The 26529-nt window shown below is 38.4% G+C and overlaps 1 protein-coding gene across 2 annotated transcripts in view; it reads left to right on the top strand.

The window, feature by feature from the left end:
• Window positions 1-26529, top strand: part of CAMKMT (calmodulin-lysine N-methyltransferase) — a 405204-nt gene that overhangs the window by 342629 nt on the left and 36046 nt on the right. For both annotated transcript variants that reach the window (XM_067703106.1, XM_067703104.1), the window contains exons 4-7: window positions 2153-2213; window positions 4223-4277; window positions 5333-5396; window positions 12830-12896. In XM_067703106.1, coding sequence (XP_067559207.1) covers window positions 2153-2213; window positions 4223-4277; window positions 5333-5396; window positions 12830-12896 — 247 coding nt within the window. The remainder of the gene's footprint in view (window positions 1-2152; window positions 2214-4222; window positions 4278-5332; window positions 5397-12829; window positions 12897-26529) is intronic.

The following is a 26529-nucleotide window of genomic DNA, read 5'->3' as shown; positions in this document are numbered from 1 at the left end:
AATATCTTTATGCCTAGAGAGATCTTTCGGAATGATGTCCAAAATGTTAACAGCGATTATATACTAGTGGTGGAAGTTTAGGTGATTTTTAAACTTTATTCTTTGAACCTTTTGTATTTATTTAGTTAAACATCAACCTCTGTAATTTTGGGGAGAAAATTATAAAACTATTGTAAAAGACTATGCCTTTTAGAAGTCAAATTTTTGTACGTAATCAAGGCTTGAATTTTAGTTAAATACCCTTCCCCAACATTATTTTCTAAAACCTCAAAACCATCTACTAAAGACATAAAGAAATTCATTATTGTGGTGATTATATTCACTTGGTGTGGAACACTGTCTTGGGCTCTTCCTTCAGAGAATTTTATTATGTGTCTTAGTCTTTCTGGAGTTCTTTCTGTGTGGAGGTAGGCCAGGTATTAGGACTCTGGGGTCGTGCCAAAGCTAATCATTAGGATCAGGCTAAAAAGGTTCTCCATGTGTTCTGGTTATTAGGATAATTGTTTGGGGTTCACATATTATCTCTTCCACTCTTTTATCCTCCTTTGCAGGAGAAAAACATTAAGAACAACTTTCATTTTCTTTGAGATTGTTATGAGTTAGAAGCTGTTCTAAATACATTTCATATACTTTACTCATTTAATCCTCACAGCAATCCTGTAAGGTTGATATTACAACAATGTTATTTTACAGATGAGGAAACTGAGGAATAGAGGTTCAGTAATCTAGCCAAGGTCACTCAGCTAGGGAATGCAGAGCTGGGGCTGGAGCCCAACTGAGTCTGGTTCCTAAGTACCTGTGATCTTAACTGCTACACTCCACTGCTTCTCTGACTTTCCTTCTAAATATGACTACAGACACTTCTTGCTGGTTTAATTTGTTTCTCCCCCAAACTGTCATTTCTACCAGAAATGCCAGGAAGGCTGAGCTAGTGAGTACACCTGGCTGGACTTTCCTGCAACAGATGCTCTATAGAGTCATTTCTTTGCTGTTTGTATGTCTATCCATTGATTCTCTTAGGATTTTATTTACCATTTCTTTGACATCATCTTCTCTGAAATGTTTGCATTTCTTACTCCTTGAAGCTGGAGATTCATCTGGGAAAATTAAGTCACGTTAGGTGTTTCAACTTTGCATCAGGACCCATTGGAAGAGTGCTTAGTACTAAGGCAAGGAACATTCCCTGCTCTTTCCCAAGACCACATGGCATTCTCAGCCCCAGGCGGTGCAGGATGCCTGGTACCCTGCCTGATCTTTAAGTCTGACCATATGGGGAAAACATAATTTTTATAAGGGTATAGTTTATTCAGATTATAAGAGCAATATATATTCATTGTAAAAATTTTTGGAAAATACCAAAAGTATAAAGAAAAAAATTATAAGCACTTGTAATCCTGGGATAACCACTAGAAACTATAATTTCCAAGCATGTCTGTCTTCTCTTAAAACAATTTATATTCATTCATGAAAACTGTATGTCTTCTAAATAAATGATTTACAGATGATAATTTTAGAAAATGCCCCTCCATGGAATTTAGTGGGTAGGATTATTGTTAAATTGAAAGATGTACTAAAGTTGGTGAAATTTAAATTTCTCAATTTTATACTCCAGTTTGATTTTTTTATTGAAGAAATGAAATAATTATGCATATTGAAAAACATTAGTATGGAATCAAACAAAAAGATATAATGACCTCAGTGGTTTTATTTGCTCCTGCAAATGATTTTTCCATTTATTTTTGCTGAATATGAGCTGCATATACAGTTTGTCTTCAGCTGATACTTATGAATTGACCAAAAAGAAGATTCATGTGTACGAGAGTGAGATCTACCTGAAATACCATTTAAAATTTAATTTTGGATATTTGTAATATTGGTTGTTATTGTTTTACTGTTTCGTTGTGACTGAAATCTAGTAAAAATGATTTAGGATATTATCCTATTTTCCTGGGAAAAGAGTTATAATCAACAACAAAAGAAATGCATGTGATATGACGTTACTAGTAATAATTATGGTAAGTTTGAGTCAAGTTGAAATAGCTTGTACTGAACATTATTTTCAAAAAGCCATTTCTTAAGAGAATGACTGTAAGGAATGTTTGTAGAAGAAACTTCTGTAATCAAAAAGCCTATATCCTCTTGTGTTTTCCAGGCATCTGGCCGGCTGAAGAGGTTTTGGCTTACTACTGCCTCAAGCACAGTGATGTATTCAGGTACAAAGCTGCACCTAAAAATTTGTTTAGCGCACTATGGGTACTGTGTCTGCATCTTAAAGATCTCCATGATTACATTCTTCAAAGTAAACTGTTAAAAATATATATATAAGAAAGGAAGAAAGAAAAAAAGGAAGGAAAGGGGGAAAAAGGTCATGGTGAAAACATGTTGCTTCTGAAAAAGAAATCTGAATTGCCTTTGGGTACTAATATTGCACAGCAAGCTTTCTGCTATATGTCAAAGTCTTTTGATTTCCACTCAAGGCATTTTATTTCACTTAGATTTTGGGGAAACAAAAGTGAAGCTTCAATCAATCCTTACCAATTGTGATGGTCAAAAAAAACAATAAAGACATTCTTTAAACTTCTGCTAGGGAAATCACTACAGAACTTTTGATAAATAAATACCCCACAGCTATGATTTAAAGATGCCATCCCACCCTTGATTTTAAAGGTATTTTATATACCCAAGACAATATGTATTTGTAAAATATAAATTACCATTACAGATTCATGCTATGGAAATGAATGTTTTCAACTGTCAATGTGCATTATAGATTAAACCCATGGATGAGATTCAGGAAAAAGAAAAAACTCCTTTTTTAAAAAAATGCTGAAGATGTTTGGTAGACCCAGAAAATATGGGTTTTTTCATTTTATTCTCATTTTATAAAAGTCATCCAGTATATGCTTCCTGAATAGCCCATTATGATTCCAGACAAGCCGTTAGTGATCATTTTAACAATATATACTTATAAGATTGGGTGTGTGCTTTAACAATATGTATTTACAAGATGGGGTCAATAATATGTAGTTTTTGAAGCTCTATGGGTCCATATTTACCAACCAGTCTGTAATTGCTTTGAACAACTAAATACTCATTTTGTGTATTTCAGAATATGAATGTCCTTGCTTGGCTTCTTTTCCTCCTCTTCTCTTTTCACCTCTCCCTCCCTTGATTGTCTCTCTCTTTCTCTCTCTCTCTCTTTTTTTTTTTATCCTGTTGAGGAAATAAACTTCCCAAACTGGGAAGAAGAAACGATCTCTTAAAGAGTCTAAGCATATAAAGTAAGAACAGGGCAGTATTGAATTGGGCTGCAGAGCTGCCCTAGAAGTCTGGCATCTGCTCATCTCGCTGTGCTTAAGCTTGCCTGGAGCTCCAATCAGCGAGCACTGGGCCAGGGCAAGAATGTCACACATTGAGGGCTGATATTTAGGCACAAAGAGGAAGGTAAGTGCAGAGTGCCAGACTGCACCCCCCCCACCCCACCCCCAGACTGTCAGCTTTAACTCTGAGCTGCTTTACTTGTGAGCGGTGAAGTCAGAGCCCAGTCACTACTTGAGCCTGGGTTTGCTGGCTTAACCATATTATGTCCCTGCATTGTTTATTCACTGTGTTGTGTTGGGGTCAATTGTGATTTAAGTGTTAATTGCTAAATGCTCTTTGTGTAATTGTTCTTTATGGGGGCGGTTCAGCTTTCCAAAATGTTTGTTTGTTTTAGAATTTTTTTTTTAAATTCAAGATTGCATGTATTTGTGTGTGTGTGTGTGTGTTGTGTGTATGTGACCATAATATAGGTATATACACACTCATATATATTCTTCATTTACTTGTCTAACTAACTGTTTTTGAAGGAATGAATGTGGATTAACAGTGTTATCCTTTCCTAACAATTATCTTTCGCTACTCTAGCTAGTTTAGTTCTAAAAGACAGCGCCATTGACAAGGGAAAAAAAGGGAACCTTCTCCGATTTTTCAGCTCAGCGGTGGTAATGTTGCAGTGAACACTAATGAGGGAACCCCCACTGATTTGCCTGCTTTGTGACTTTTCTATTTCATAATTATTTTTAAAACGCAAAACGACATGTGGGAGCCTCGTCATGTCTCCACAGCTTCCCGGTAGCGCCGTTCTTACTGCAGATGGCAATTCCTTCTTGTAACATATATATCTCTCTGACCATTTTCATCTAATTTGTGTGGGTTCTACCATTTCTTTTCTCTCTTTCAGGGACCTTGCTGTGTGTGAGCTAGGGGGTGGCATGACATGCTTGGCTGGGCTCATGGTAGGTCTTTTCTCAATTCCAATCCCATTCAGAGGGAGGAACAAAAGGAAAAATGTTCCAGGGCCTCCAACTGCTGGGTCAGAGAACCGTCAACAGCATCAGCTGCGGTCAAGCTGCCGGGTCTTGAGAGACCTTCTAGATTGACTTACTTTCGGATCATATTGATTTTATGGTTGCCTCGATGAGCAGAAACATTTTACCTCAGTGTAGTCAATATTGCTTGTTGTGACATTCCAGGCCTCGCACAGTGTTTCTTCGCCATAGCGAAAGCATTTTTTTTTTTTTTTCAGATTATAGTCCCATTTGCTAAGATACAGGAATAGCCCGGCGAATCACAGTTGGAGCACCATGATATAGCTGCTAATGTTTTGCCTGCATTATTACACCAACAAACATGATCCAGAGCGCTCAGTAATTAGATTCTTTTGAATTAGATTGGCCATTCAGGAACGTCGTTCCCCATTCTCTGGGTTCTGAGTCATGTATTCAGGAGATATTATGTAGCAGCACAGTGCATTAGACAAGTTTTTATGTCTCTACAAATAAAAGCATATTGTTACACTGATTGGCATTTGACAAACCTGTCGCTCTTACACAATGTGTCAGGGTTACAGCCCAATGTGCGAGCATGTCAAAGCTCACAAAAAAATTACCCTCACAAAGCCATCTGCCTGCAATGCAAAGTTATATGAAGGGCATCAGGCAGTCAGACAGAAGCAAGCTGAAAGGCAGAGTGACAGCCTTGTATGATGGCTCTACTAGATAAACAGAAGCCCACAAATGAAAGCCTCTCAGAATACCATCATCCGCTGTCACAATGCAATTACCGAACAGAATGATAGCAAGATAGAGGCTCCCGCAAATGGAATGATAAAAGTATTGACTGATTTGATTGAATGATTAAAATAATGCAGACATAAAATGAAAAAAGATTGAAGATTGTTACAGAGAAATAGGTGAGGAAGCATGATACTGAAGGCTTGTCACTCCTGTCTTCACTTCCACACAGACAAGCATATTTGCTCATTGTTTGCTGTGCTCCCTTCTTTTTTCAGGTTGCTATTTCTGCAGATGTCAAAGAAGTTCTGTTAACTGATGGGAATGAAAAGGCCATCAGAAGTATCCTTATTCAGATAGAAAACGGGTTTGTTGTGCTCATTCCTTTTTCCCGGCTGAGTAACAATTGATATAAAGAAAGACAGCATGGGGTATTAAAAGAGAGTTCCCCACACACACATGATAAGTAATTAAGAAAAAGTAGAAATATATGGAATTCATTGGATACGACTAAGTGGTTTGTTTTTTTTTAATTTCAATGGATTTTTATAGTCACTTCTCATTAAAGGAGCTTATGATTTGTGGACCACTCAAAGCAATAAGAACGTTTGTTTCATAATAATTTTCAAGCACTCTTGTCCTTTTATTTCCATTGAAATTTGCCGGGATAAAATAAATGATTTAACATTTATTATATTGGATATTGCTTGTAAAAATTAACTTCCAGCTTCATGTTCATTATTACCTTTCTTCCGTTTGATGTTGTATGTGCAGACCATGCAATATTATACCTACTCTAATTCCCGAGGAGTTCCCTATATCTCCTCACTGGAAACGGCTATCAGTTTTTCATTATTTCCTTTTATTTAGGATTATAAAAGCTATCTCTTTTGTTCTGCTATGCTATTACAGTTCAAGCCCCATTGTATTAGATTATGCTTTACGAATATGCACACAGAGTTCATGAAACTTGAACTGTACTTTAAGGAAGCAAGCATAATTTGTGGCTACTTTAGCAATCGAGCTGATTTGTTCAGGAGCAGTTAACAGCCGTTAGAAATTGAGAGGAAAAGTGGAGGATATATTTGCTTTGGATTTTTTGGTGTGCCTTCCATTTACATTATGAAAGAGGCAATCTACTTATTTGGATTTTAGGCCCCTAAAATGCCAAAGCAGTTTTGATTTTTGTAAGAGGTAAGCATCCTGCTAGAGCCTATTTTCGATTTTCTTCTTCTGCCTCTGCTATATAATTTTTTTAAAATAAAATTTGCAGTAGCTGTATCAGGCTGCTCAGACAGGAGAAAGGAGGTGCCAGAAGCACAGTAGCTAATATTGTTCAGCGGCACTTGTGTGCTCTACAGAGCCCCACCCAGCTAATTGCCTGACACACTTAAAAAAAAAAAAAAAAATCAGGAAGGAAAAACAGCCAATCACAATCTTGGCCTTTCACACAGGGGAAAGAGATCACAAAAGGTGCTTCCTTTTTTAAAATGCAGGATTTTAATCATGATCTTCAGACTGTCGCAAGTTTCTCAAAATATTCCTGAAGATGAGCGATATTGTTTCATTCACTCTGCTTTATTCTGAGTTCTTCCATGCACTGTATCATTTCACTCTGCTCCTCCTCCACATGTCAGGGAACACAGAGAGCAACAGGAAGTCAGGTATGCTGGCTCAGCCCCAGCGATGTTTTTTTGGGGAAAAAAAAAAGCAGGATTATTGGGAAAAAGAAGGTCATTTTAACCACGGAAACTTTCAGATTGGGCCCAGCAACCTGAGGTCTTTCTCAAGGCAGCAGGTGTCTTATTTAATAGCATCAGAAACCAATTAGAACTTTTATCAAACTATGGGAAGCATCTGTGGTCAGTATGTAAATTTAATTGTACTAAAATTATTGTTGAGCTAAACTACAGAGCTTCCAAAGAAGGGAAGCAATGCTAGTCATTAATTAATGCACCTTTGCTTTAAACAGCAAAGATGCCATGCCAGCTCTTGAAATCAGAGAGGAAATCTCAGATTCTGTACTCACTCCGCTGGCCTTTCAAAGAAATGATTGGTACAGCCCCCTCCCAAGAAAATGGATTTTTAACATTTGGTCCTCAGAAGCTCAGCCCTGAGAGTGCTTTATTGTGCTGGGTTTTACAATGGGTTTAATATAGCAGGGTGCCAAAGGGCAGGAGGGGAAGAACTTTACAATGTAGATAAAGTAGGTCCTTTCAGGATGCAGACCAAAACTGTTAGTGTGTTTTATTTCATCTCTTAGGACTTTCTTGACAGGGTTTAGTTTTTATCATGCAGTTGTTCTATGTTTGTGTGCCTTTTTCTGTTGTAACTAGATCTAATTTTTTTTAATTAAGAGAAAAAAGCATGCATAAAGCCTTAAAAATTGGCAACGTGTTTTTCCTGCTTTTGATACTAATGTTATTCTTGATTTGCTACCAGAGCTTATAACTGGCATTCGTTGTAAGCTGTTTTACCAAGTGAGGTTAACATGAATGAAATATTTTTTTTTCTATTTGTGTACCCACTTTCTGTAAAATAACAGATTCACTGAATCACATACTGTTGATGCATATAGATTGAAACAAATTCATTTAAAAATTACTGTTTACATCTTTCCTTTAAAATTTTAGGAAGCCTAAATTATATAGCAGTTGTAGGATATTATCCAAAAATTACTTTCTAAAAAGTAAAAGTGGATGTCAACAAAAAAGAGGGAGAAACATTGCCAGAAGCCAGAAAATCTCTAAGCAAAGCTGCTAATTATTCTTAATGGGCAAGATGAGCACATTAAGAAACAAATGAATACATCAGTGAAATGTAATTGAAAATCGACCTGGCAATCACACATCACATCTGAGTATTGGCCTGTGTATTATTCTCATCATTTAAAAAATTATTTTTGTTGTTCTAGGCATCTGAATTGAGTGAATCCAACTGAGTCTTACTTCCTAGTCGCTTAAGCTTCTAAGATTGTGATTTTTACCTTTAAAAATAGCATTTTCTGATATTTCCTGTTTATCTTCTGTTATTTCTATTTTTAAAATATATGAGGCAATGAATGGAGGCATTCTGAATCTTTATATCATAGAAGCATATCAACCAGTTGTAAGGTTATTTATTGTCTCCATAAAATGTATCAGACGGATTTGGCTATGTCTTCTAGAGCTCTCTACCTTGAACCTAGAATGCTAGATGTGGATTTGAGATTTATTAAACAGAGATATCTAAAAAGAGAGTAAGACTCGAGGTATAAGGGAATGTTGTTAAATATTTTCTCAGACTCATGGGTATATGTCCCCGAGGTTTTCCTCGGCCTTTAAACTGCACTGCTGGGTCTAACCCAGAGCCCCCTAGCTGAGAGCCCTTCAGATGCTGTTTTATCTGTACCCAAAGGGAACAAAGGATAAATCAGAAATGGGATCATTTGGTTCATCCAGTTCTCGAATTTATCCTAAAATAGTGTGAACTGTGTTCCCTCTTCTTCGGCACAGCCTTTTTAGTGTAATGAAGAAAGAAATCTCCAAGTGCCCCCAGATAATAATTACTCAATAAAGTCTGGAGCTGGTGTTGACAGTGACATAAGAATAGGGGAAAGAAATGGTATACTGAGTTATTACTGATGCCAAGCCTCTTCCAAATCATAATGAATAAAAGTACAACACCTAAGGTGAGCAGCCCTTTCTGGAACACTCACTAATTCACCTAACACAAGTACCCTGCCCTGACCCGTCCTTAGTAAACACCAAGCAGGGTATCTGCAGAATATGGTGATGCTTGGTGACCCAGCCTCATGACTCTGACCCGAGCATCTTATCCCCACAATATGCACCATCTGGGTCATGATCTTGAGCTTAGGATTCTCCAAAAATTGGTAAATCTCCTGTGAATTTTAAAGAAGATACCCCTGGCTTAACATTATTTTATTTAACAACATCCCTGACTTGAATAATTAATAAATGAAGCTTCATGTGACTGTGCAGCCTGTGGATGGTTGAGACCTTGGGAATGCCAGGCCATCATCCTGGGTCCAGGCCCCTTCCTCCAATGTCAGTGTCAGCTGTTCTACTATTTACTAGATAGATCCAAAATGGACTCTGTGTGCCTCATATTGGGTAGGAGTTCAACAAATAGCTTTGGAAATTAAATTTAAGTTAGCTAATAAATTAAGCTAATTAATTAATTAAAAGGAATTAAACCACTATTAACTGCATACCATTTCAAGTGCGAAAGATATAGCAGCGAACAAGACAGCCCAAGTTCCTGTTCTTGGAGGACACAGACTATACCTATACAGAACACATTTATACACGTGAAAAACACTGAAAATCTACAGGGCAGAAGTTCTTTGATTCCTTCCCGTCATTTAAATTCTACAATAAAAGTGTTCACATAATAGTTTTGAGCAACAGGGAAAGGAAATAAAGCTTAACTACCAAACCTCACTTTAGTTACCATCACCAGCCTCTCATCCCTCCAAAGCTTTTGCCTGAATTACTGAAAAAGATAATGAATTGATGTGATTTAGGCACCTACTATGTGCTACTCCATAAGGCTATAAAATAGCTACATTTTTCCTATTCTTGAGGTGCAGCTCAGAGAAGTTAATTTACCCAAATTCACACAGTCACTAAGTATCAGAACCAGTGCTAGAAGTCAGGTTCATGTGATTTCATAGCTTCCCTGCCACCCCCATTAAACCATCTCTTCACCAAAAACTGGAATGATTTGGTGAGTATCATCTTGCACTGGAGGAAAAGGCTTCTCATCCATAAATGTACAGTTGACATTGCTAACAGAGTGCAAAACGCCTCTACATCGTACTCGCAATTCATATGAGTAATAAGCACATTTAAGAATATTTCACAGCATTTAAATTAACAAATATTGCCACATCAGTGAGGTGCAATGAAACTAAAGGTAGCATAAACCAAGAAAGTAATGCTTTGTGAATCACAATGTTATTATTTTAAAAATACTTTCTTGCTTAAAGAACAATGCCAACTCTCAAAAATGTATTGAATATATGCAGCTACTGATAAATATAATAATCACTAATTGCAGGAGGAGGCTAATATTTTAAACAAGATTTATATATAATTAGCTTAACTATATTTATGTATATAACATATATAATTTGTTCAAATAACTATTATTATATAAACACACACACACACATATATATATATATATATATATAGTAAGGATAAAAATCAACTGAAACAAAATTAAGGTGGATCCCCGCTCTTGAACCATGCTTTGTTTGAAGAGAAAATCTAGTTATAGAATCCTGATTTCTTTTAGCCACAAGCATATATCCTAGAGCTCAGAAGTCCAGGTGCCCAGACTAGGAGACTGAAGGTGATTGCTCTGTATCTGTTTAATCAGAAATCACATTAAGGCTTTCTTTGCACCCAGCATCTCCCACTGGAGTCTTCCAGAAGGGGGGTGCCTTCAGAGAATAGGATTTGGTACATGCTGTTGAACACTATCCTGGACAGACTGGCTCGATTTGATTGAATTCCCTTTATTACCCCGAAGTGACACAGAAGAATGAGAAAATCTATTATTGGACACAGCGCCAGCCAGAGGAACCACCTCAGAATTTGACCTAAAGTAAAGGGCGGGGAGCAGAATATCAAAATATATCTCTTAAGGCAATATTTTAATATACTGTGGCCATTTTTTCTCTAGGTACTTGTTTTCATATAAAAAACACTTCCTAAACCACAAACTATATTTCCTTCCCAGTTCTAAAAATAAAGCAGCCTAAGTACTGCTGTGAATTTTTTCATTAAAATAAAATTGCTTCTAGAATATAAATACATATTCTTGCTTCAGCCTGATCACCTGGACTCACAGTTTTATAAATTGTATAAAAGTATATAGTGTTAAGATGTTTACTAAAAATTATTAATAGGTTTTCTGAGTTATATAATTTAACTTCCCTGTGACTATTTTATAAAACGTATTACCTCCACTAACAAAATAATATGTTTGGCTTGACAAATTAGTCATGTACTCATACGACGCTACAGGTGTACCTAGCACATTATGGCATGTGGTTTGGATGTCATGGAAACGCTGAGAAGGGTGTGGCCATAGTGTGGGGGAACTTAATCAAAACCAGTTGTCAGCTGACTCTTTACTAATTTTGTTCTCAGAATAAAGACGTCAGCTGTCCTTTTTCTACAAGACATTTCATTTAGAAGACTTTCCTGAAATACTTTCTTCCTGAAATAGACAAAACTGTAGGCCGATGTGTCATTTTAGTTAATCAAAACAAGTAGGCAAATTAGTCTCTTTTATTTTTTTAATGAATGTAATTTAACAGTATTTAATTTGCATACAGGAAAGTTCACCCAGAAAAAAAAAAAAGTCTGCATTATAGCACTTTTGTAAACCTCAACAAACCCCTTCATTAGGAGACCTAATTGATTTTTCCTACCCACTCCTGGGGGAAGAAAGCTATCACAGTACCTGCTTATTCACTCAGAGAAGAAATGGGTGTGCCGGGTGTTTCAAGCAGAGATTTAGGTTAAAATGTCCTGTGGCTCTGTTCTTACAGGGAGATCTTGGCCAATGCTTGCTTTGAGCATTCAGGAAATCTGTTTTTCTGAGCAATAGGGGAACATCGCTTGTCTGCTTGGTGTCCTCCCCATGGGCCCAATTTAGTTCAGCTTGCAACCTTCACTGGAATTATTTTATTTCTTGTTTATTTAAACCTTGCTTTATTCCAAAAGAGGGATTTTTAAGGCTTCTTACAGTGACACACAGAATATACCATATAAAATAAAGGAGAAAGCGAGGGCAGTTGGACAGTAGAAAGCCAGGAAAACATCACGAAGGCAGGAATAGGACCGGTAGAGGAAAGATGCGCCATAGAGCACTTGTAGTTGTTCAGCTGAGATCATCCATTTGGCTCTGAGTTGCACAAGGACCAGAGCAAAAAGAGAAACAGGAGCAGTTCTAAGATTTATAGTGTCTAGAAGCTGAAGCAAAACTAGTTGATCTGAAGTCCAGTTTTTCCCAGTGTTGAAACCTGACATGATTTCTCCCATGGGTCCTCATGAAGATGGCGCTCTGTGCTCTAATGGACCAGCTCCTCAAAACATGGCTTCAATAAATATGGCTCTTTTTGTACAAGTCCTTACATGTCAGCCGATGGCCAAAGGCCAGACTGTAAGTCTGTAAAGACAATTCTTCAAGGGGCCTTTCACTTCAGAAGAATTTTCTTCTTCAGTAATTAGTTTTCCCTCAGAGATTCTCCAGCCTTTCTCCATCCTTCCCTTCTCACTTCCCCCCAAGTCTTTCCCTGCAGCTCATCCTCACTCTCCCCACTGGCATTTCGGAGATTGAAAATACTTCAACTTGGAGAGTCTCAGAAGACTGCCATTGCCCTCCCCGCTGACGGAAAGAGGCTGACCTTGGGGCTTCTAGCTCTTTTAAGCAAGTGGGGCCTGGCACCTGTGGCACAGTCATCTTCCCTGACCAGTGCTTATCACCCTGGGCCTTGACAATGTGCTCCCTGAAATGTATATTTCACAGGTGATAAAACTACAGTCCAGGGAATGAAAAGAGCTTGCCTGTGACAAGTAATTCAACATTTGGTGGCAGAGCCAGGGCTACACCCTCTCCTCCTGCCTCACACGCTACAACTCTTCTCACCATGCTGATCCCGCGTACAATAAGAATATCGTAGTGTTTGTGGGCCTCTTTCTGGCAGGGAGTCAGTTGACAATCACTGCAGAAGCTTTCTTAACTGTGGCCTATAGACGTGAGAGACATCATCACAAGGAATCAGACGGCTGGTGTGTTTAAGACTGAGAACGTATCAAGCTGGTAAGATACCTTTTTGCATTAAAACACTCTGGTTGAAACTGCTTTTCTCAGTACTATGGATGATTATTAAAACTAACAATAGCTAATATTTATTAAACATTTACTGTGGGTCAGGCACTGTTTTAAGCACTTTAAAAGTATCTTATTTAATGCTTACAAGAACCTGTAATGAAGCAGGCAGGTGTTTTCATTACCTACAATTAATAGATGAGAAAAACTGAAGATAACTATGTTAAACACTGGGTTGGGAATGACTTAAGGATTGAGAGGGTGCAGTATGAGGTTGGGAGAAGCCCAGCCTGGGACCTTCTTGTGAATGGCTCTATTTCACTGGTTCTCAACCTGGTGGAGGGGGGCAATTTTGCCCCAGGAGACTCTTCTATTGTTATAAGTGGGGCAAGGTGGTTGCTACTGGCATCTAGTGGATAGAGGCCAGGGATGCCGCTAGGCCTGTGCAAGACATCCCCACACCCCTCCCCCCAGCGAAGAACTCTCTGGCTCAAAATGTCAATGGAACCAAGATTGAGAAACCCTGTTCTGTTTCATGGTTTTAAAATAGTCTAGGTATTCATTCCCTTTTAGATTCTGTTCCTTCTTATCCAAAGTAGGAGAATTGCTTACCCTCAACCAAAACAATGGTGTTTCCTGTGATGCTACATTTTAATTTTGCCCCGTTGGTATGGACCTAGAGGAATAAGTAATCATTTAGTAGTTTTCACAAGAAATATCTGTATCTGTGTATTTTTCCTTTATGTGTTTAACCACAGACATTATTGGAAGAACAATCTAAGTTTTAATTAATTCTTTAATTACTGTTAATCTGTCATCCTTTGACATTTTGAGTTTTCTCTGTGTTTGAGGATGCTTTCCCACCCCAAACTGCTCAGCTTGCAGGGGAACAAAGGTGGATGAATAACAACAATGCTTAAAAACTAAAGTGGAAAACATACTGGGATGAGGATATGGAGTAGTGATAACTTCTTTTTTCTTATATTAACTGGTGAATATAATGTGTCCATGTACGAATTTTTGAATCCTGCATTAGAATGTTCACAGTAGGCTGATGGCACAGGGGGCAGTATGCTCTGTGTTTCTCAAACAAATGAATAAACCAGTTCTGTTTCGCAGAAAACCTCCAGTAGGTCCAGAGAAAGAGCAATCTCCTACCTGGGTATTCTTCATTCTTAGGACAGCTTTTATTCCACAGTGCGGACTGCCATACCCTTCTGTGGAAGACTTCATTTTTGGATGTGATTTTCAACCTGGTCTTTTAGTTATCAATCAAAAACACATTTTCTATGTTGTCCTCATTTACATTTATTTAATGCTTAAGGTCATTTGTGACCATTTGAGTGTATTTCAGCATATGGAATCAGGGAATAATAGATTTCAGCATCATGCTGTGAAGAGAGATTGTGTTTTTACAAGACATAATGTTGTTTACTGGGTGTTAATAATCACTAATTAATAAACATCTAGAATTCTAAAATGTTGCATTTTGAGGAATAAACATGTCAGGTGTTTAACTTATGGAGTGCAGTAGTATTTTCTATCATCCCTTCATAAAATAATGAAGTTACATAAAGAAGCAAAATGTCATTGTTCAACACAGGGTAGATCCCAAATGCCTTTGTTTCTATTTATTGTTCTCAAAAATGCTATTTCTAATATATTGTTCTGAGATGTACCTGGACATATAGTCTGTATGTCAGTAGTCGTACAGAAACTTCCAAGATGAGGGGTTTTTTTCCCGTCTTTATTTCATATTAATTGTGGTCAGTTTCTTTTTTAACCACTGTAAGCATTTCGTCCAAAGTCTACGAAAGCACGTTGCCAGGAAACAGGTGGATGAGTCAGTCCTTGAAATGCCTTGATCTCATATTAAGGAGCTACTTGACCACTTAACCTTCAAGAAGCTAAGAGGAAACTGCCAACCAATGATGTAATAATCAGCGTTCCCCTTCTATCCACTGCTTTCCCACCCATAACCAGTACAATATGATGAAAGCATTAGCTCCATGTGAGAAGAAATAAAAGGAAACCGTTCACAAAAGAGCTGAGATATAGTTCAATATTCTTTTTTAGTGCCTCAATGCATATGCAGAATTTCTCCTCCAAATTGGAGGTGTGGAATAACAGTAGCGACAGATAACTAAGAGGTATTTACCATAGCTACAAAGCCCACACGTGAGCCAAATATTTCTGCTATTAAAAAGCACTTCAAAGCTTGACATGAAGTTTGTAACAGCTGAATGTCTTCTGTGACTTCATTTGCAAAGATGTAAAGGCAGAAAGGAAAATCGTGGTATGAGAACTGTGAACCTCGGAAATGGTGTTTTTTAAAAAAAAAAAAGAGAGAGCGAGAAGGCCCCCAGAAATTTGACTGGCGTCCCAAGCTCCTGTTCCCCCTGCTCTGCCAGTGTTCTCAGGAAGCAGCATTCATCCTGCTACCAGCCTCTTCCTTCAGGGCAGACCCAGTTGGTGAGTGGCCTGAAACTTATTTTGAGGGCCCTCTTTAGGAGCATGAGTTCGATTATACCTTTTACTTTGACAGATTTTACAGAAGCTTACAACCACGTGAACCCATCACTGGGGCTGCTTGTGGGCCCGGGAAGGGGCCTGTGAGAGGGAGGGGGCCCCAATGATTAGGCTTCATTAGCTTGACAGTAAATCCATTCCTGCTCTCATAACCACCAGCCGCCTTGCCTGGAATAATGCTCTTCCCTTCCAAACCCGCTTATTCCCTCCGTTCCATTTTAATCTAAGTGTGATTGTTGCTAAATATGAAAGATGTGTTTGCAAACGCCTGGAAGCTTTAGCCCTGGCTAAGAAAGATCTAGGATGCACATATATGAAGGATATAGCCGTTACCTCTCACAGATCTAAATACAGTCATTTGATGGTTCATTCGTTGGTCCATCCATGCAGCCACCTATCAACTTAACTAATATACCCCAGGTATTCTGCCTTCGAGAACATAAATACAGAGTTATAGCAACTAACTCTTGAACAAAGAAAATCATGCTACTAAATATAGCTAGAGTTTGGTGGAAGAACAAGGATATTTACAGCTTCTCAATTGTTAGGTTTATCTGAAGCTGTCTTCAAAACTGTGACTGTCTAATAAAGAACCATTCAGAGCTTTTGATGTCTGCATATTTCTAGGTATTCCAGAATTAGTGAATGGCGTCATTCTCTGGTTAATAGTAGTTAACAGTTACAATATTTTAAAAAATCGATTAAATATACCCTGCTATGATATTAACAGTAAGTTTCTACTTAAGAAAAGAGTATCTTTGTGTGAAAATTCTAGTGAATTTAGGCCTGTGACTTTTTTTATTATTCTTTGATAAACCATTAATTTTAATAAACTGTGGAACTCATAATAACTTTTAAGACTCTTTTATAACCCAAATTTTACCTTTATGTGGGCCCCCAGGATTGGCTATTGGCTCCATTGCCCTACTGCTTTTTAAGATTTATGTCTTCTTGGAGGCTCATTTTCCTTTAAACATTAAATTGGGGATGTGAAAAATGATTTAAGGGCTTCCCTGGTGGCGCAGTGGTTGAGAGTCCGCTTGCCGATGCAAGGGACACAGGTTCGTGCCCCAGTCCGGGAAGATCCCACATGCTGCGGAGCGGCTGGGCCCATGAGCCATGGCCGCTGAGCCTGCGCGTCCGGAGCCTGTGCTCCGCAATGGGAGAGGCCACAACAGTGAGAGGCACGTGTACCGCAAAAAAAAAAAAAAAAGATTTAAGAATGTAAATCCCAACCAAGGGGGATAAAATTCCTGACTTATTCAGGCCTTCTGCAGTCTGCCCGCACTTTCCTCACTCTCTTCATTCAGTGTAGCTACTGTTCCCCACATACACCCTCTCCTTGGGTCACCCAAGCCTCTTCACTCTTCTGCAACACATTTGGTCCTCCCCATCTCTGGTCTTTGCCAGTCTTGTCTCCCTCTTCCTTATCCATCTAAATCCTTTCTTCTAAGGCGGCTTAATTACCATTTCCTCCCGCCTTCTCAGGAGGCAGCTTGCCCTAATGTTTTCCTTCTTTTAACTTCTGTTGGCCCTAGAGTAGTCCCCCAGAAAGCATGGCATATTCTCTCATTATTCAAAGTGTGTTGCCTATTTTCATGTTCATTGGTTCATTCATTTCTTGGTAAATACTTCAATCACCTTCTGTCTGCCAAGTACTGTTTTGGGTTGTTAGAGATGTAGTGATGAACAAGACTGAGAAAGTCCATGCCTTCTTAGAGTCCACATTCTAGCAAGGGAGACATAATAGCAAGGACATAAAGGCAAGGACGTAAAGGCAAGAACATAAAGGCAAGGACTCTACTTAGTATGTTTTATATTCCCTGAAGCAATTAGTACACTTTATCCCTGTTATAGGAAGGGTTTTAAGATTTGCATTTGGAGCACATTTTGAAAGACATGATAAATGACATGATAAATGAAAGATAGGATAAGATATGAATCCACAGGGCTTATGGAACCAAACAGTTTTTAATAGAAGAAAGTCAAGCTCTAGAGATTCAGACATCAGTTTATATATCAGATAGCTGACTTTCATTTCAGGACAGGCTTCTTCTCAGGCATGCATATACAGTGTCTGTAGACACTGACATGGTGAGTAGGCATTTATCTGTCCTTTGTCAGGTTGAAGAGGAAGGTTAGAAGAAGGTAACTGAGATAAGAAAGCTGAGGGCTCTCTAGAAATTTTCTGATAAAATACACCTGTTAGCGAGTTTTGCTAGAGTCATGGTAACGGAATCTCAAGAACTGCTGAGGATTCTAGAGATACCACAGTCCTGTTTCCTTCTGTTGCTATCTTGGATATGGGAAAATGAAATACCTAAGTGTACTTTCTATTACTAACGTTTTTTATTTGCTTGACACATTTATAGAAGGGCTCATATCCCTACTACTTAGTGTTTCTTCACTGAAGAAACCAGCTCCCACAGGGTGAATGTTACCTAGTTTTAGATATTGTGCTAGAGTTCTCCTTTTTGTGTTTATATGAGCCAGATTTTAAAATTTGGGGGGCATGGTATTTTTAGGGGCCCTCTTAAACTGCAGCAAATTAAAAATTAAGGCCTTTTCTTATAGAACAATTTGTGTTCACTCTTTGGACATGTTGATCCTGACTTTTTATCAAGGTCAAAATCTCACTACCAAAAATTGGCCAAGTTCTATATTGATAGCCAGGTGTGCATGTCAGACCACTGCATCCTCTGTGAAAATGCCTTCCAGTTTTAACAGAAAAATCCCTCCTTCATAGAAATTTATATCACAGAACGTACATATCAAATAAAAATGTCTTAATTTTCAAAGGAGTTCCTCACTTTAAAATGGACAAGGGGGAAATCTTTAAAACTTTTTTTGGAGAATGGCCATATGAGAATCCATTGCTAAAAGATAATTTATTTTTTACTTTAATAATGGACATGACTTATTTTCAGTATTTGGCTATTATAAACAGTGCTGCAGTGAAATGTATCTGTACATAAACTGTACATTTGCAAGTAAGCGTATCTACAGAGCAGATTTTCAGAAGTAGACTGTCTATTCATGTGGCCTTATCAAGCTGTGTAAATTACTAAAGTTTGTAATATATTATCATATCTGTTAAGACTAGTCTCTTGCCATTATTCTTTCTTCCTAGAATATTCTAAAATCATGTTGATATTTGTATTATGGTGACATTTTCATTGTGACTAAAAAAATATATATGAATTAATTTACTAAGACTTGACAGCTTATGTCTCCGAGTCTTCTATTCAAGAGCAGGAAGTTTTCTTTTTAAGCTTTTTTAGGTGTTTCACTAGCATTTAAAATGTTTCTTCATTTCTCTTGTTAAGTTTATTTTTAGAAACTACCTTTTTTTGTTTCTTTTATAAATGAGATCTTTCATTATATTTTATAACTGGTTATTATTTGTGTGTATGTATATAAAGAAAGCTATAGGGTTTTGTATAGCAAATGTTTAGTCACCTCAATGAGTTATTATTTCTAATACCTTGTCAACTTATTCTCTTGAGTTTTCCAAATAAACAATCACATCATCTGCAAATGATGGGAATTTTGTCTTCTTTCTGATTCTTGTATCTTTTTTCTTCTCTTGTATAATTTTATTGGATAAAAAAAAATCCCAGGATGATATTAAATATGTATCTTTGAGTCTGGCTTTGTTGGGAATCCTCTGGTGTTTCACCATTAAGTATGCATTAGCTTTTGAGTTGAAATAGAAATGATATTTTCTATCTTGTTAAGGACTTTTTTTTATTGATTCCTGTTTTTAAAAGATTTTACCATAAATAAATATGGAGCTTTAGCAGATGTCTTTTCATCATGTATGGAGATGATCAAATTGTTTTTCTTGTTTCAGCTACAAGCTCTACAAATTATTCTAATACTAAAGTTTGAGAACTTCTGCTCCAGGTGGTCATTTCTGTGATTCTGAACTGACTTTAAAGCTGATCCCATCCTCTGGCTTTATGCTTTTGTTCGTAACTTAACCGAAATAAACTTATTTCAGAGTCCAAAAGGAAGACACTGATTAATTTTTTTACTAATTATATTTTCCATTTCAAATATCTCTGATTCTATGATTATGACTAGTCCAACTTGTGTTATTCATTTCAATGTAATAAAATGTAATTTAGCATCTGATACATGTAAGGCACTGTGATGGGCCCTTTAGGGGTTACAAAGATGAGTAAGTTGAGGTTTCTGCCTTAGGAAGCTCAAGATATGCAGGCAGATGAGAGATAGACACTTGCCCCGCCAGCAAGATGTAAGAAGAGTCTGCTCTCATTGGGTGATTCATGATGTGTAGAAAGAGACAAGCAGCCAGTTCAAGGTGGGGGGATCTGAGAAAGCTTTATGCAGGAGGTGGCTGTTGGGCTTTGGTTTAGCAAATGAAAAGCAAGGGAAGAAAAGCAGCTGAAGAGGGCATTCTAGGTATAAAAAGCAGGGAGGACACAATCAAAGGCATAGAAGTAGGAAAGATGTGTCTAGGCAAATTTAGTTATCTAGTGTGATGAATGGAGAGAGGCTAGAGGCCACAGACCATTTAGGAAGTCATTGCATTGGGGCAGAGGGGGAGGTTAATGGGACAGATCGTGTAAAGGGACTTCTAAGGTGTCGGGCAAGGTTCTGTTTCTTGATCTGACTGGTGGTAACAAGGGTATTTGCCAAATAATACTTAGTTAAGTCATATATTTATTTCACCAGGTTTTCTCCTTCAGTGTCTTATTTTACAATAAAAAGGGTTTTGTTTGTTTGTTTGTTTTAAAGGCTTCTCAGTGATTCCAGAGAAAGGGAAAGAGGTAGTCCAGGCCTGAATAAGAATGGAAAATGGTGAACAAAGAAGGGACCCATTCTGGAGAAGTGACCGTGGGTGGGAACTAAAGAATACAGAAGAGTAGTAAGAGACAGCAGCTTGGGGCATGCTGCATTTGAGGTGGTGTAGAAAATAAACCTGTATTTGCTTTGTGACAATAGCTAGCAAGCGGTGAAGAATAAAGGTTCAAATCTCAGGAAAGTGTTGTGCTAGAAGATGTGGAGATCAATTCAAGAAATAAGAGCAGAACTATGGAAACTAGAGTCAGAAGAGAAGATGGCCAAGGACAGCATTTTGGGAAATTACTATGTTTCAGGAGCAGCGTAATAGGGGCCTGGAAGGGATACTGAGAAAGGACTGGAGACAGGAAGGCTGGTTCAGGGTGGCGTGGTCTAATACTTCTTCTTAGTGGAAGCAGGTCCAGGATTGGGTGATCAGCAGTGTGAGCTGCTGCATGTTGCTGGAGGTCAAACAAATTGCAGAGCAGTTCTAGTGACTGTTGTGAGAAAGGTCATATTGCCAGGACAGGTGAAGCAACGAAAGTAGGCTCTTCCTGCAAGATTTGATGGCAAAGGGAAAGAGAGAAATAGAATGTGGACTAGAGGGAAGCAGAGTTGCAGGAGGAGTTGGGCATGTTGGCAGGCATGCCAATACGGCTGAGGAAGAAGAAATAAGTATGATGGGGGCCAGTATTTGATGGAGCAAGGACCTAGAGCAGTGCTTCGCAAAAGCAGGGCCTCCAGACCAGTAGCATCAGCATCACTCGGAAATTTGTTAGAAATGCAGATTCGCAGGCATCTCAGTTTGTCTCACGCCAGACATACTAAATCAGAAACTCTGGGATTAAAACCCAGCAATCTGGGCCTCCCTGGTGGCACAGTGGTTGAGAGTCCGCCTGCCGATGCAGGGGACACGGGTTCGTGCCCCGGTCCGGGAAGATCCCACATGCCGCGGAGCGGCTGGGCCCGTGAGCCGTGAGCCGTGGCCGCTGAGCCTGCGCGTCCAGAGCCTGTGCTCCGCAACGGGAGAGGCCACAACAGTGAGAGGCACGCGTACCGCAAAAAAAAAAACAAAAAAACCCAGCAATCTGTGTTTTAACAAACTTTCCGAGGATTCTGATGCATGCTCAAGTTTGAAAGTCAAGAGGAAGGAATGGTTTTATCCTGCCCATAGGTTGGGAGGTGGTTCTCTTTGACAGGACGAGTGACCCTACTTAGAAGAGAAAAGATGAAGAAGAAGAAAAAGATGATATCAGATAATCCCAGGCTCTCAGCAAGGTCATCTGCTGAGAAATTTTTTTCAGTGTGAATTTTAAATCACAAGGTAGGAGTCCTATCAGAAATTGACTTGGCTTTGCATTTCAGGTTGAAACTCCAGCCTCAAAGCCAGAATGAAAAGACGTAAGTTAGTGCAAGAGTAAGGAAGGGAAACTAATATTTATTGAGCAACTATAATACACTTTTGTATACCCTGTCTTATTCAGTTCATTATCGTTGTGCAATGCAACCATTACTGTCTCTTTTTTATACTTGAGGGCATCTCTCAGCTTCACTGGCTTGTAAGTGGTGGAGCTGAGATTTGAACTCAGAGCTTTCTAGCTGCAAAGCCCATTATTCTTTCTACTGTACTATACCTGTTAAACTTACCAGGTTTGACATGCCTGTCGCTATTAAGATATTTAAAGCATGAGGAGTCCTACAATGACTCTTGGTTTTATATTTCTATCTGTAGAATGGTACTTTGCTTTGTAATGCATTTCGAACAGAAATAAGATTTTGACATTATGATGAAATAAAATGGAGACACATACATTTTACTTTACTGTCAATATAATTACAAGTAAGATGTTGACATGATTTGGGTGTTGGTCAAACCATCCTTTACATCTTTATGTATGAATTGTTATGCCTTAGATTGTAAAGCTCATATGGGGCAAGGGACCTAGTTATATGTATGTATATACCCTGCTGTCTTTCAGAAAGCATTTTCTTTTTAATTTTTAGTTATGGTGAAATTGGTATCCAATAAACTGTATGTATAATTTTATAAGTTTTGAAATTTGTGTACACCCTAGAAACCATCACCATAATTGAAATGCTAAACATGTCTATCACCCCCTGCCCCAAAGTGTCCTCTTGACCCTGGGTAGCCCCTCCTTTCTGACCCTTGAAGTTTCCTCCCTTTCTAGGAAACCACTGATTTGCTTTCCCTTACTCTATATTAGTTTATGTTTTCTAGAGTTTTAAATAAATGAAATCATTCAGTATGTGCTTTTATTTTTCAGTGTTCCTTCAGTCAGTAAAATTATTTTAACATCACCTATGTTATTGCATGTATCAATAGTTCTTTCCTTTTTTTTCCTGAGTAGTCTCCCATTGTATGGCTAAACCTCAATTTTTTTATCCTTTCGCCCATTGATGAACTTTGGGTTGTTGCCAGTTTGGGGCTGTTACAAGTAAAGCTGTTATGAACATTTGCGTAGATGGATATGCTCTTTGCATGGGCATATACTTTAACTTCTCTAGGGTAGATACCTAGGAGTGGAACAGCTAGATCATGTAGAGGCATATATTTAACTTTTAAAGGAAGCTGCCAAACGGCTTTCGAAAGTGGTTGTATTTTATATTCCCCTCCGTGGTATCGGAGAGCTCCATTTCTCCACGTTCTCCTCAACTCTCAATGTGCTTAATCTTTTAGATTATAGCCTTTCTAACAGATGTATAGAGGTATCTCATTGGGGTTTTAATTTGAATTTCCCTAATGACTAATGATGTTGGATACCTTTTCACGTGCTTATTTGCCACTCTTGTATCTTCTTTGGTGATGAATCTATTCAAATGACTTACCCATTTTTTAAAAAATTGGTCTCTTATTTTCTTATTATTAACATACTCAGAGTTCTTTATATGTTCTGGATATAAGCTCTCTATCAGATATATGATTTGCAAAGATATATGATATTTTCTCCCAGCCTGTGGCTTGTCTTTGCATTCTCCTCCTAGCATCGTTCAAAGTGCAGAAATTTTTAATTTTAATGAAGTCCAGTTTACCAATGTGTCCTTTTATGGATCATGCATCTTGTGTCATATCTAAGAAATCTTTTCGGCCTGTGTGCATGCGTGTTGCGTGATGCTGGGGCACAGTCTCTTAGCTCCAGAATTGCTCAGAGAGGGTTTAGGAAGGTGATGGGGACTTTGATTTCAGAACCTCCGTGTGGCTGTCAGGGTCTTGGTGCTCTGGATGGGTGTCAAACCTGAGCCTCTGAGGTGGGAGAGCCGAGTTCAGGACATTGGGCCACCAGAGACCTCCTGGAACCACATAATATCAATCGGTGAAAGCTCTCCCAGAGATCTCTGTCTCAACTCTAAGACCCAGCTCCACTCAACGACCAGCAAGCTTCAGTGCTGGACACCCCATGCCAAACAACTAGTAAGACAGGAACACAACCCCACCCATTAGCAGAGAGGCTTTCTAAAATCATAAGTTCACAGACACCCCAAAACACACCACCAGATGCGGTCCTGCCCACCAGAAAGACAAGATCCAGCACCACCCACCAGAACACAGGCACCAGTCCCCTCCACCAGGAAGCCTACACAAGCCACTGAACCAACCTTACCCACTGGGGGCAGACACCAAAAACAACGGGAACTAAACCTGCAGGCTGTGAAAAGGAGACCCCAAACACAGTAAGTTAAGCAAAATGGGAAGACAGAGAAATACACAGCAGATGAAGGAGCAAGGTAAAAACCCACCAGACCTAACAAATGAAGAGGAAATAGGCAGTCTACCTGAAAAAGAATTCAGAGTAATGATAGTAAAGATGTCCAAAATCTTGGAAATAGAATGGAGAAAATACAAGAAACGTTTAACAAGGACCTAGAAGAACTAAAGAGCAAACCAACAATGATGAACAACACAATAAATGAAATTAAAAATTCTCTAGAAGGAATCAATAGCAGAATAACTGAGGCAGAAGAAGGAATAAGTGAACTGGAAGATAAAATAGTGGAAGTAACTACCGCAGAGCAGAAAAAAGAAAAAAGAATGAAAAGAATTGAGGAAAGTCTCAGAGACCTCTGGGACAACATTAAACACACCAACATTCGAATTATAGGGGTCCCGGAAGAAGAAGAGAAAAAGAAAGGGACTGAGAAAATATTTGAAGAGATTATAGTTAAAAACTTCCCTAATGCGGGAAAGGAAATAGTCAATCAATTCCAGGAAGTGCAGAGAGTCCCATTCAGGATGAATCCAAGGAGAAACACACGAAGACACATATTAATCAAACTATCAAAAATTAAATACAAAGAAAAAATATTAAAAGCAGCAAGGGAAAAGCAAAATAACATACAAAGGAATCCCCATAAGGTTAACAGCTGATCTTTCAGCAGAAACTCTGCAAGCCAGAAGGGAGTGTCAGGACATATTTAAAGTGATGAAAGAGGGGCTGCCCTGGTGGCACAGTGGTTAAGAATCCACCTGCCAATGCAGGGGACACAGGTTAAAGCCGTGGTCCGGGAAGATCCCACATGCTCAGAGCAACTAAGCCTGTGCACCGCAACTACTGAGCCTGCACTCTAGAGCCCGCGAGCCACAACTACAGAGCCCACATGTCACAACTACTGAAGCCCACACAACTAGCAACTACTGAAGCCCACACAACTAGCAACTACTGAAGCCCACACAACTAGAACCTGTGCTCCACAACAAGAGGAGCCACCGCAATGAGAAGGCCACACACTGCAAAGAAGAGTAGCCCCCGATCTCTGCAACTAGATAAAGCCCACGCACAGCAACAAAGGCCCAACACAGCCAAAAATAAATAAGTAAAATAAATTAATAAAAAATAAGTAAAGTGATGAAAGGGAAAAACCTACAACCCAGATTACTCTACCCAGCAAGGATCCCATTCAGATTCATTGGAGATATTAAAACCTTTACAGTCAAGCAAAAGCTAAGAGAATTCAGCAACACCAAACCAGCTTTACAGCAAATGCTAAAGGGACTTCTCTAGGCAGGAAACACAAGGGAAGGAAAAGACCTACAATAATAAACCCAAAACAATTAAGAAAATGGTAATAGGACCATATCAATAATTACCTTAAATGTAAATGGATTAAATGCTCCAACCAAAAGACATAGACTGGCTGAATGGATACAAAAACAAGACCCATATATATGCTGTCTACAAGAGACCCACTTCAGACCTAGGGACACATACAAACAGAAAGTAAGGGGATTGAAAAAGGTATCTCATGCAACTGGAAATCAAAAGAAAGCTGGAGTAGCAATTCTCATATCAGACAAAATAGCATTTAAAATAAGAGGAAAAGAGGCAAAGAAGGACACTACATAATGATCAAGGGATCAATCCAAGAAGAAAAGATAACAATTGTAAGTATTTACGCACCCAAAAGAGGAGCACCGCAATACATAAGGGAAATGTAAACAGTCATAAAATGGGAAATCGACAGTAACACAATAATAGTAGAGGACTTTAACACCCCACTTTCACCAATGGACAGATCATCCAAAATGAAAATAAATAAGGAAACACAATCTTTAAATGATACATTAAACAAGATGGACTTAATTGATATTTATAGGAGAATCCAAAAACAACAATACACTTTCTTCTCAAGTGCTCATGGAACATTCTTCAGGATAGATCATATCTTGGGTCACAAATCAAGCCTTGGTAAATTTAAGAAAATTGAAATCATATCAAGTATCTTTTCTGACTACAGTGCTGTGAGACTAGATATCAATTACAGGAAAAAACTGTAAAAAATACAAACACGTGGAGGCTAAACAATACACTATTAAATAACCAAGAGATTGATGAAGAAGTCAAAGAGGATATTAAAAAAATACCTGAAACAAATGGCAATGAAAACACGATGACCCAAAACACATGGGATGCAGCAAAAGCGGTTCTAAGAGAGAAGTTTATGGCAATACGATCCTACCTCAAGAAACAAGAAAAATCTCAAATAAACAACCTAACCTTACACTTAAAGCAATTAGAGAAAGAAGAACAAAAAACTCCAAAGTTAGCAGAAGGAAAGAAAGCATAAAAATCAGATCAGAAATAAATGAAGGAAACCATAGCAAAGATCAATAAAACTAAAAGCTGGTTCTTTGAGAAGATAAACAAAATTGATAAACCATTAGCCAGACTCATCAAGAAAGGGAGAAGACTCAAATCAATAGAATTAAAAATGAAAAAGGAGAAGTAACAACTGGAACTGTAGAAATACAAAGGATCATGAGAGATTACTA

The sequence above is a fragment of the Pseudorca crassidens genome, chromosome 14 (assembly GCF_039906515.1).
Source record: "Pseudorca crassidens isolate mPseCra1 chromosome 14, mPseCra1.hap1, whole genome shotgun sequence".
In the NCBI taxonomy this organism is placed as follows: Eukaryota; Metazoa; Chordata; class Mammalia; order Artiodactyla; family Delphinidae; genus Pseudorca; species Pseudorca crassidens.
This window is presented reverse-complemented; position numbering and strand designations above follow the sequence as displayed.